The following is a 12,629-nucleotide window of genomic DNA, read 5'->3' as shown; positions in this document are numbered from 1 at the left end:
GTCCTCTCCCGCCCCCTCCCGCCGTCCGTGTCCTCTCCCGCCCCCTCCCGCCGTCCGTGTCCACTCCCGCCCCCTCCCGCCGTCCGTGTCCACTCCCGCCCCCTCCCGCCGTCCGTGTCCACTCCCGCCCCCTCCCGCCCCCTCCCGCCGTCCGTGTCCACTCCCGCCGTCCATGTCCACTCCCACCCCCTCCCGCCCCCTCCCGCCGTCCGTTCCACAGGTTCCTCAGGTTCGAGGGCAGAGCGTTCCAAGGATTACCCTGGCATCCTGCCAGCCTGCAGACATCCACTGGCTGCCATCACCAAGACACCGTCTTTTGAACTCGGAGAAAGGCTCTGTTAGGCATCATTATTTAAAGCTGGGGTCACGGAAAGCACTTAGACCTCTGAAAGTTCTAATTAAGGGATCAACATTAACTCCGGGAGGACGTTGTCATTTTTTGCTTTTTTTTTGTTAAATAAACGCTCAGTCCCTCAATTTCCTCTGCTTTGATTTCGTTTACCCTGGTGGCAAAACAGTGAGAAACAGAAAACAATAGATACTCTTTTTTGCATCGCCAACCATAGTTACAAATCCTTACAACCCCTCCAGAAACGACAATGCCTTCTTTTTCTTTCAGATTTGAGCTGACCGATGGTAAAACCGTATTTTTGGTAAAAAGGAGTTTTTGTTCCATTCCATGTAAAGTGTGGGTTACTTTGTAGAAAAAGTGGTGGTGCAACGTCAAGGTTGTTAGAGCACAGCCAGAGCTGGAGACTAAGTACATTCTATGGTGCATAAACCAAGCAGAGACTTTTGGTAGGTTAGATCAGTCTTGATAGCTACTTCCTGTTCGGCCGACGGATGAGACGACGTGGGTGAGAGCAGCGAGGAGCTAAGTGTTTTTTTTCTTTCTTTACACCCCTCCCCCTCGCCTCGCCACCCCAGATCTGTGCCAGCCACCACTGCTGAGGAGGCCAGGCATTCGCTAGCTGTTAATCTAGTAACAGTAGGAGGGACTCATCTATTAATGTGGTGGAATGTAAAGGAGAATGCATTCAGTAAATCCCAGCCTTCCCGCCGTCCGTGTCCACTCCCGCCCCCTCCCGCCGTCCGTGTCCACTCCCGCCCCCTCCCGCCGTCCGTGTCCACTCCCGCCCCCTCCCGCCGTCCGTGTCCACTCCCGCCCCCTCCCGCCGTCCGTGTCCACTCCCGCCCCCTCCCGCCGTCCGTTCCACAGGTTCCTCAGGTTCGAGGGTAGAGCGTTCCAAGGATTACCCTGGCATCCTGCAGACATCCACTGGCTGCCATCACCAAGACACCGTCTTTTGAACTCGGAGAAAGGCTCTGTTAGGCATCATTATTTAAAGCCGGGGTCACGGAAAGCACTTAGACCTCTGAAAGTTCTAATTAAGGGATTAACATTAACTCCGGGAGGACGTTGTCATTTTTTGCTTTTTTTTTGTTAAATAAACGCTCAGTCCCTCAATTTCCTCTGCTTTGATTTCGTTTACCCTGGTGGCAAAACAGTGAGAAACAGAAAACAATAGATACTCTTTTTTGCATCGCCAACCATAGTTACAAATCCTTACAATTAAATAAACGCTCAGTCCCTCAATTTCCTCTGCTTTGATTTCGTTTACCCTGGTGGCAAAACAGTGAGAAACAGAAAACAATAGATACTCTTTTTTGCATCGCCAACCATAGTTACAAATCCTTACAACCCCTCCAGAAACGACAATGCCTTCTTTTTCTTTCAGATTTGAGCTGACCGATGGTAAAACCGTATTTTTGGTAAAAAGGAGTTTTTGTTCCATTCCATGTAAAGTGTGGGTTACTTTGTAGAAAAAGTGGTGGTGCAACGTCAAGGTTGTTAGAGCACAGCCAGAGCTGGAGACTAAGTACATTCTATGGTGCATAAACCAAGCAGAGACTTTTGGTAGGTTAGATCAGTCTTGATAGCTACTTCCTGTTCGGCCGACGGATGAGACGACGTGGGTGAGAGCAGCGAGGAGCTAAGTGTTTTTTTTCTTTCTTTACACCCCTCCCCCTCCCCCTCGCCTCGCCACCCCAGATCTGTGCCAGCCACCACTGCTGAGGAGGCCAGGCATTCGCTAGCTGTTAATCTAGCATCAGTAGGAGGGACTCATCTATTAATGTGGTGGAATGTAAAGGAGAATGCATTCAGTAAATCCCAGCCCTCCCGCCGTCCGTGTCCACTCCCGCCCCCTCCCGCCGTCCGTGTCCACTCCCGCCCCCTCCCGCCCCCTCCCGCCGTCCGTGTCCACTCCCGCCCCCTCCCGCCGTCCGTTCCACAGGTTCCTCAGGTTCGAGGGCAGAGCGTTCCAAGGATTACCCTGGCATCCTGCCAGCCTGCAGACATCCACTGGCTGCCATCACCAAGACACCGTCTTTTGAACTCGGAGAAAGGCTCTGTTAGGCATCATTATTTAAAGCCGGGGTCACGGAAAGCACTTAGACCTCTGAAAGTTCTAATTAAGGGATTAACATTAACTCCGGGAGGACGTTGTCATTTTTTGCTTTTTTTTTGTTAAATAAACGCTCAGTCCCTCAATTTCCTCTGCTTTGATTTCGTTTACCCTGGTGGCAAAACAGTGAGAAACAGAAAACAATAGATACTCTTTTTTGCATCGCCAACCATAGTTACAAATCCTTACAACCCCTCCAGAAACGACAATGCCTTCTTTTTCTTTCAGATTTGAGCTGACCGATGGTAAAACCGTACTTTTGGTAAAAAGGAGTTTTTGTTCCATTCCATGTAAAGTGTGGGTTACTTTGTAGAAAAAGTGGTGGTGCAACGTCAAGGTTGTTAGAGCACAGCCAGAGCTGGAGACTAAGTACATTCTATGGTGCATAAACCAAGCAGAGACTTTTGGTAGGTTAGATCAGTCTTGATAGCTACTTCCTGTTCGGCCGACGGATGAGACGACGTGGGTGAGAGCAGCGAGGAGCTAAGTGTTTTTTTCTTTCTTTACACCCCTCCCCCTCCCCCTCGCCTCGCCACCCCAGATCTGTGCCAGCCACCACTGCTGAGGAGGCCAGGCATTCACTAGCTGTTAATCTAGCATCAGTAGGAGGGACTCATCTATTAATGTGGTGGAATGTAAAGGAGAATGCATTCAGTAAATCCCAGGCATTAAACAAGAATTTACAATGCAAAGGTTTCGCCTTTGGAAAAGTTTGAGCTATTGGCATTGTAAATGACAAAATTTGTATTTATGTGTTGGTTTTGAAAACAGATAAATAAATGGCATTGTCATTTACATTGCTAATAGCTCTAACTTTTCCAAAGGCGAAACCGTTGCATTGTAAATGCTTGTTTTTCAATTTGCCACCTTAAATGCGGCGGGTATGCCCAGAAGTGCGTACTGGGCTCCCGGTGCCCCTGTAACCAAGCTATACCTGGCTGAAGAGCCCTAACAAGTCTTTGGTGTCGCCTTTGGATTAGATCAATTGTCTCAGTGCCCTTGGAGCGGCTGGGACTCGACTTCTGATGCGTGTCTGTCCTTGGCCGGAGGCTTGCCTGGCTCTGAAGCTTTGTGCTGGTGCTGATCGGACCCTGAAGGCAGCAGAGACTACTAGCTTGTTTTTTCTCATCATCTGTGCTCGGGGCTTGGCCAGACACCCTTGATAGTGGTGCTCTATCTCAGTGTGGGACTTATTTTGTGGTCCTGACTTGGTAATATGGGCCTCAATGGCTGAAGGCATACTTTTTGCCCTGTGCTTAGTCTTCATGTGATGGACAGGCCTAGGCGCCAGTTCAGTGTACCCCATGTGCTGGTTGTTGGACTCATGACGATGTCTCTGGACTGGGTGTTAGTTGCATGGCTAGGACATCATATGGGCCAGCTTTCTCCTACGCTGAGGATGTCTTCTTCGCCAAAACATCCAGGGTGTCTGAGTTGTCCTGGTGATGCGTCCTCATTTGTGCCTGGCATCATTGCCTTTGATACCGGAGGGTCGTCTTGCAGGCACAGATCACACGCTTATAATGGTCTGTCCAGGGATATTTCCATCGGCAGCAAGGGTAGATCCGAAAGGTTGTCTGTTCCATGATCGACACAGCATGCTCTGGCGAAGGATAGGAGGTGAATCTTGACACCTGACATGGTGCGGGTCCGTTGATGTTCCGGGGTGTCGACAATGGTCTTCGGTGCTGTCAAAGGTCTTCAGAAGTCAGGGAGATGAAGGTACTAGAGCCTAATTTAATCTAGTACAGTGGGATCAAAGGGTAGCAAAATTGGACTGTCGAAAAACATGTTCAAGACACAACAAAACAAGCCCACTCTGCACGCTGGTACCCAATGGCGGTAAAAAAAACTAAAATGGAGTCCGTGCCCATACGCAATATACACCAAGGAAAGTCATAACACATCTTGTGGTAGGAGAGGCTTCTTTGAGCAAGAACAACTTGCAAAAGTCCAAGCTTACCACTAGACGGTAGACGTGTGCTAAGCATATGTATCTACGGCCAAACATACTACAAACTAAAAAGCATAGTGGCAGAACGCTACCTCCAGTGAATGAGCCAACAGACAGTTTGGTTTATTCTGAAGGCTCCAAGGATCCCGGAGGAACTTCTCTCCTTGTTGCTGGCCAGAGTTTGTCAGCACCGAGTCCCACTCAGGCCTGTTCTTTCTGGTGTTATATGTATTGGCTTGGCTTGAGAATGAGCTGGACATGTGCCCGTTACCACATGAAATAGCGGCTAGGTGAGATTCACCTGGGGCAGGGGAGATAGGGAAAGGACACCAGGTGCACACATTCTGGTGCACAGATAGTAAGTGTATATATTATTTTATTTTTATTATTTTTTATTTTAAAGCTTATAAAGCGCACGGCTACCCCTTGCTGGGGTGTCCCGGCGCTACGGACGACGAGCAACAGGAGAGGTCAGACGCAGCTAAAGATTGGAGAACAGACAGGTTTTCAGTTTGCTTCGAAACTGCGGTTCCGATGTAATGAGCCGAAGGCCCAGTGGGAGGCTGTTCCAGAGTTTTGCGGTCACCACAGTAAAGGCTCTACCCCCCCGTTCTAGAACGGCGAAAACGAGGGGTACAGAGAAGGCGGAGATGATTGCATCTGAGAGCTCGGGTAGAGTGGACAGGTTTAAGCCTATTTCTCAGGTAGACCGGGCTAAGGCCATTAAGGGCCCTGAAGGAAAAGACCAACACTTTGAATTGAATGCAACAGGTAACTGGCAGCCAGTGTAGCTTCACCAGGTACGGAGTAATAGAATGGCGATAAGGGATGTTGCAAATCAGCCTGACAGCAGCATTCTGCACAATCTGCAGCTGCTTGATCAGGTAAGCTGGAGCTCCTACATACATGCTGTTAGAATAAGCAAGGTGAGAGGTGATTAAGGCATGTATGACGGTCCTGCGAGAATCAAGGGGAAGAAAAGGAAAAATTTAAGCTTGTCAATCCCCATTGCTTGAATGATTGTCAAACTTACTGGAGAAAGAACACAGAGTTCTGCAGATCATGTACAATGACATGGAGGCACTGCTTCACAAAGCCTTGAAAAACATTTCCTGACCTCTAACACACTGAAAACTGTGGCCCACACTCTGATCATTTCCTGGCTGGTTTACGGAAACGCAGTTGTCGCAGGAGTCCCTCTTTCTTATCTCAGGCCCATCGATGTCGTTTTCTATCCAATGGCACAAAATGATCTCATCAACAGAGAATTTAATTCACATGACGCCGACGGTGAGGGAACTTTGGCTTTCCATTCAAACCAAAAAACAATTCGAAACTGTGGGCCTGATTCACAAAGGTAACTTAGACTTTTGAGTAAGTTTATACTTTTGAGTAAGTTTATACTTTCGAGTAAGTTTACAACTTTTCTGTATTTACAAACTGCACTTTTGTAGTAACTAACACTTTTAAAATAAATCCAGCACTACATATGGCCAACCTCTGGTACTCAGGGCCGGACTGGGAACCAAAACCGTCCCAGGCAAAGTGCTCTGCCACCCCCCCCCCCCCACTCCCCCCCCGGAGGGGTGCGACCGCGCTCTTTGCCAGGGCCGGTTTTCGGCCGATTTTGCTCCAAGGCCGTTTTTGCAGCAAAAAAACGGCCCTGTAACAAAAACGGCCCCCAGGGGCCCAAAACCGGCCCCCACCCTTGCGGCGCACCGGGGGATTGGCCGGTGCCCGCAACGGCCAGTCCGGGCCTGCTGGTACTGCAACAACCTCCCATAGAGATTAGAGGAGATGGAGAATTTCCATAAAAGCGTGAGCGGCTACAAAAGTGTAAATTGCTACAAAAGTGCAGTTTGTGAAGGTGGCCTCATGTGACTTGTTCACAAGGCCATTCGTCTCAAGGCCACTTCCTATCTTGTGACACTTCTCATCATCTTGGGTGGTGAGAGAGATGTTACAAGCGTGAACTCGCTTCCCCTCGAAACATCGACCATGAAGACTTCCTTAGTTCTAAAACAGTCTTTCAGGAGACGAGCAGGACTTTGCCTTCAGATCTTCCTTCCCTCAGAACTCACTGGACTTGCTCACATTCAGCAAGTTACTAAAAGCTCATCTGTACCAGTTACACCATGGATATGTTGAATTATGCGGCTGTGGCATTTTTCACATAATTATAGATTTTACACATATGCCACATAATCCATCATCTGTTGCTTAATCTGTAGATTTTACCTCAAAATGTTGTTTTAGCTCAAACGGTTCAAAAGTTACTAAGAACCCAGGGTGTTACAGCACAGTGGAATGCCCTTTGCAAAGGTTGACTGGTCACCTTTTTGTTACTTATGCTATATTCGGTTGTTGTGGTGGTACTAATCAGGTGCAACCAATGCCCAGACCGTGTTCACAAATGTAAAAATGACCAAATAATGCTATCACAAAATGTGCTGCGTTATGCCACATTATTTGTCTTTTCTGGCTGTATAATTTAGTGAACACTGCCGCATAATTTGGCCCTCTCCTGCCGCATAATTCCAGTGGCCCAGCTTATATCTCAACTAATCTGCAAATATAATGCCTGGTGGTTCCTTCCCCCCACCTCGATGTATTATATTCTACAGAGTTAACGCTCTTTAGATGCCTCTTTGCATTATATAATTTCTGGTTATCTTCAGGTACATTTCACACCTTTGTAGGTATTGCTGTACTGTAGAAAATAAATACAATTTAATAAAATTACTTTAGTTCTAACAATAATTCACTGACCAAAGTGGCCGAGAGTTGCAATGGGCATTTGCATCCTCTTATTTTTGTCCCCGGAGCCCTTTGGTATTACAGTAATTCGACAGCAAGTCCAGTGGCTTCAAACTGCTGCTCCAGCTTTCAATGAACTGCTCTCCCCAGTGTAGGTGCAAGTTTGTGTCTGCACTTGGGGAAGTGCATTTTATTTTTGTAATATAGCATGTAGGCACAAGTTATGCATTGCACAACCGTCTGGCACAAATCAGGTCTGCGTGCCGCTTTAAACCCTTGGCCGCAGGAGTAATTCCGCCGGGCCCGGTGGGGGGCAGGAAGGGTTGCGCGGCTCCGCCATGCTTGTGACGGAACCACGCCGTCATGAGCCACGGGCGGGCTGTGCTTATGACGGCGTGGTTCCGTCACAACTCCGCCCACTCACGAATTCGCCCGCACAGGCGGGGAATCAGTGCCGCGTGGGCGGAGCGGCCGCGGCATGACGGAACCACGCAGTCATGAGCACACGCCACCCGTGGCTCACGACGGCATGGTTCCGTCACCAGCATGGAAGGGGTTAATGTAATATCACCCCTAGTGTCCCTTTCCTTGTGTTGTATCTCTGTCCCAGTATCTATGCCTTACTGTCCACTATTTAATGATTTCTTATTGTTAACGTGTTCCTATCTCATTGTGTATTCCTGCTTTGCCTCTTGTTTATGGCTTTCTATCACCCCATACCCACGTCTCTGTTTTTTTGTTCTTTATTGTTTGTGTATTTCTTATTCTCCTGTGTTTGTTTCCTAGTATCTGTGTCTTTCCAGGTATGTGTGCCCTGGGTCCATCTCAACTGCGTTTGCACCTCTGTGTGTCCATTATCTGCACTTCCTGTGTCTGTTCCTCTCCATAATTCTAGATCCCTATATCCTGTCGCCCTGTGTCTGTCTTTCTCTGTTCGAGTCTCTCCATCTCCAAGTACCCCCCCCCCCCCCCAAATCGGTCCCAATCTATACGCCTCCTTGTATTCCAGTATCCTCACTGTGTCCATGTTTCCTGTATCCAGGTCTTGGTGTGCTCATCTAAATATAAACTGTTATATGTAAAAACATTGTGGCAAATTTGGCAACGTTTTGAAAAATTAATATTATTCTCCCTTTTTGTCAGATTTGATCAAAGATGAAAAATGGAATACTTATTCATTCACATGCATCACACTTCTATTCAGCAATTTAAGACTCTAAACATTTTAAAACCTAAAGCAAGAGAGGAAAGGATTAGAGGTTTCAGTAGCCTCTATAGGGCAAACACAGCATATTTCCTGCAGCAGAAACCCCCCTAGTCATGTGTTTCTCAATGAATGCTCTGTAAGCGGGTGGGAAACGGTGAAACAGAGAGTATGCAGTATTAGCTAAGGTTCGGCAGGACCCAACTTTCATCTCACCTTCATTTGATAGGTCTTTGTGCAGGGGCGGTTTTACAAAGCCTTTTTTGGGGGGGAGTTTTATATAGCGCAAACTCGACTCGAAGGTATCAGAGTACTTTACAGGAGCGCCAGTTGTTACCTACGGACACATTCATTTTTGTTAGGAACCGGGAGATGAAGTGATTTGCCCAGAATCACAGGATATTGAGCATCCCAGCCGAGACTCAAACCTGGTTCCCCAGCTCTGAAGTCGACCGCTCTAGCCATTACGCCACATCCTCATCTCAGTCAACATTTTCCACTATATGTGAGCCTGGGCTTGAGAGTGTCATTTGGCACCAAATAACACAAAAAGGGCCAGGGAGTATTTTGAGACTAGCAGGTACAAACTCCCTAAACTCTAACAGCGGAAACTGGATTGAATGTAGAAACAACTCAAAACAGGTCAATGTTTGCGACAAAAGAAAAAGCATGTTTTTTTTTTAGGACAAGAACCCTCACCAAGCCTGAGGTGGCACGCTTCATCCTAGGGTTCCTCCTCACACTACAACGACTTGTTGTGGCGTGGGTTACAACTCCTATAATAGGAGGAGCTCTTTGGTGTTTAACTGCCCTATGAGTGTCTACGGTGTGAGTAAGCTTCTCCGAGTGCAAAGAGTGTGATGTAATGAAGAATACAACTGTCGCCGGGTCAGACCATCAAACTTTCTTCTTGTCTGCCGGGGTCTGGCACCTCCATTGCCATCTATAGCCTTCCTACTCGCTTGTTATCCGCTTGGTGTTAGAGTATGGCTTGCATCGCTCTTGTCCTAAGTGTTAACTAGAGAGTCACGGACCCCTACGTCTTCAAACTACCACCTTCTATTTTATTTATTTGAAGAGTAGGTTACCCACCATAAGGTAACCACAAAGTGTTGAACAAACAGGGAAGAGATGGAAAAGTGGGACCATGGAGAGGAAAGAAGGGGACAAAATAGATAGAGGGAATTAGGTAGGAACATTGCAAATGGGGAGTCACCTCCAAAATTCTAGTATCTCACTAGACAGTGACAGTACAATGTGGGCTGTAGTCTTTTCACCAAGTAGACTGTTAGCGAGCAAGAGAGGTATTTCATGTAATGAGGGAGGGAGGAAGAGAGAGAATTAGAGCACTAGTGTTTTTGATTTGTAGGCTCAGTTTTCCTGCATAGCCACTGATTCTGACCTCATTGGGCCTTTTTATCTCTTACCTTTGACTCTGCAAAAATTTCTGAATTGTGCCCCTACGGTCCTCACTCACTGTTTCATTTTTGTGTATTTCTGCCAACAGTGGAGCCGACCAGCATTGAGAAAATGGATGGTAACCACCCCAACAGACGGCCCTGGCAGGGTCCGCAACAACCCCCCAATGGTAACAGAAGAGGTGAGAAATACATTCTACATTGTGCTGCTATTGCAGGAAAGTGCAAAAAACACAGTTGATGGACAGAATGTAGAACAATGTCATACATTCATCCCAGTACAAGGATCTGAGCCTAAATCCATCGTTTTTTTGCACTCCACACCACCCTGGGTTAGTCACTGGCTATATGCAAATCAGCTCTGACCCTGTGCCTCATGGGAACAGTCCAGTCCGAACTACCAAGCCATGTCTTTCCCAGACCGGAATCAAGCATCCAAGGACCGGTTTCTGGCTATCAGCCTTCATCAGCCTGGATAGCTTGACTCCAGTGGTGTGGAGAGCATGGGACTCACGTCTGAGCATACCCAGCCCACTCGGGGTGAAAATTGCAAAAAACACAGTTGATGGACAGAATGTAGAACAATGTCATACATTCATCCCAGTACAAGGATCTGAGCCTAAATCCATCGTTTTTTTGCACTCCACACCACCCTGGGTTAGTCACTGGCTATATGCAAATCGGCTCTGACCCTGTGCCTCATGGGAACAGTCCAGTCCGAACTACCAAGCCATGTCTTTCCCAGACCGGAATCAAGCATCCAAGGACCGGTTTCTGGCTATCAGCCTTCATCAGCCTGGATAGCTTGACTCCAGTGGTGTGGAGAGCATGGGACTCATGTCTGAGCATACCCAGCCCACTCGGGGTGAAAATTGCAAAAAACACAGTTGATGGACAGAATGTAGAACAATGTCATACATTCATCCCAGTACAAGGATCTGAGCCTAAATCCATCGTTTTTTTGCACTCCACACCACCCTGGGTTAGTCACTGGCTATATGCAAATCAGCTCTGACCCTGTGCCTCATGGGAACAGTCCAGTCCGAACTACCAAGCCATGTCTTTCCCAGACCGGAATCAAGCATCCAAGGACCGGTTTCTGGCTATCAGCCTTCATCAGCCTGGATAGCTTGACTCCAGTGGTGTGGAGAGCATGGGACTCACGTCTGAGCATACCCAGCCCACTCGGGGTGAAAATTGCAAAAAACACAGTTGATGGACAGAATGTAGAACAATGTCATACATTCATCCCAGTACAAGGATCTGAGCCTAAATCCATCGTTTTTTTGCACTCCACACCACCCTGGGTTAGTCACTGGCTATATGCAAATCAGCTCTGACCCTGTGCCTCATGGGAACAGTCCAGTCCGAACTACCAAGCCATGTCTTTCCCAGACCGGAATCAAGCATCCAAGGACCGGTTTCTGGCTATCAGCCTTCATCAGCCTGGATAGCTTGACTCCAGTGGTGTGGAGAGCATGGGACTCACGTCTGAGCATACCCAGCCCACTAGGGGTGAAAATTGCAAAAAACACAGTTGATGGACAGAATGTAGAACAATGTCATACATTCATCCCAGTACAAGGATCTGAGCCTAAATCCATCGTTTTTTTGCACTCCACACCACCCTGGGTTAGTCACTGGCTATATGCAAATCAGCTTTGACCCTGTGCCTCATGGGAACAGTCCAGTCCGAACTACCAAGCCATGTCTTTCCCAGACCGGAATCAAGCATCCAAGGACCGGTTTCTGGCTATCAGCCTTCATCAGCCTGGATAGCTTGACTCCAGTGGTGTGGAGAGCATGGGACTCACGTCTGAGCATACCCAGCCCACTCGGGGTGAAAATTGCAAAAAACACAGTTGATGGACAGAATGTAGAACAATGTCATACATTCATCCCAGTACAAGGATCTGAGCCTAAATCCATCGTTTTTTTGCACTCCACACCACCCTGGGTTAGTCACTGGTGTTTTTTGCAATTTTCACCCCGAGTGGGCTGGGTATGCTCAGACGTGAGTCCCAGGCTCTCCACACCACTGGAGTCAAGCTATCCAGGCTGAATGAAGGCTGATAGCCAGAAACCGGTCCTTGGATGCTTGATTCCGGTCTGGGAAAGACATGGCTTGGTAGTTCGGACTGGACTGTTCCCATGAGGCACAGGGTCAGAGCTGATTTGCATATAGCCAGTGTCTAACCCAGGGTGGTGTGGAGTGCAAAAAAATGATGGATTTAGGCCCAGATCCTTGTACTGGGGTGAATGTATGACATTGTTCTACATTCTGTCCATCAACTGTGTTTTTTGCTATTGCAGGAAAGGGCAGATTCTGCAGAAAATATATTATCTTAGGCTGACATAAAGCAAATATGGGGGTTTTGTGTTTCTTTCTTAATTAGTAATTGATATACACCATATCCAATGAACAATAACATAGGTGTGATCCAAGAAGTTGGAAAAAAAAAAACCTTTGACAAAGTCAACTTGTCTGGTTTTCACATTTAACTCTGAGTAAAGGATTAAAAAGAAGTTTACTGCCGTGAAAAATAAAATAAGCATTTGCAATGCAATAGGTCTCGCATTTACGCAAGTCTGAGCTATTGATATTGCAAATAACAAAGCATTTTATTTTTGTTTTTAAAACCTAAATAAAAGGAATTGTCATTTACAATGCCAATGGCTTCAATAAATGCGAGACCTATTGCATTGCAAATGCATTTTTATACATGCATGCACTGCACTGCACTCAACACGTAATAGATATAGAAGAGGTAATAAACAGAACAGTGCATGGAAATGTCTGAAAAAAATGAGTGTTTCTTGGTATGCCC

At 47.2% G+C, this 12,629-nt stretch overlaps 1 protein-coding gene across 1 annotated transcript in view; it reads left to right on the top strand.

Moving 5' to 3' along the window:
- ZNFX1 (zinc finger NFX1-type containing 1) overlaps nucleotides 1-12,629 on the top strand; it is a 115,329-nt gene that overhangs the window by 14,485 nt on the left and 88,215 nt on the right. Inside the window, exon 2 of the mRNA XM_078651884.1 lies at nucleotides 9,891-9,983. Within this exon, the coding sequence (XP_078508010.1) occupies nucleotides 9,914-9,983 (70 nt within the window). The 5' untranslated portion in view covers nucleotides 9,891-9,913. The remainder of the gene's footprint in view (nucleotides 1-9,890; nucleotides 9,984-12,629) is intronic.

This window comes from Lissotriton helveticus, chromosome 7 (assembly GCF_964261635.1).
Source record: "Lissotriton helveticus chromosome 7, aLisHel1.1, whole genome shotgun sequence".
NCBI lineage: Eukaryota > Metazoa > Chordata > Amphibia > Caudata > Salamandridae > Lissotriton > Lissotriton helveticus.
Note: the sequence above shows the minus strand (reverse complement) of the source record. Positions and strands in the feature narration are given on the sequence as shown.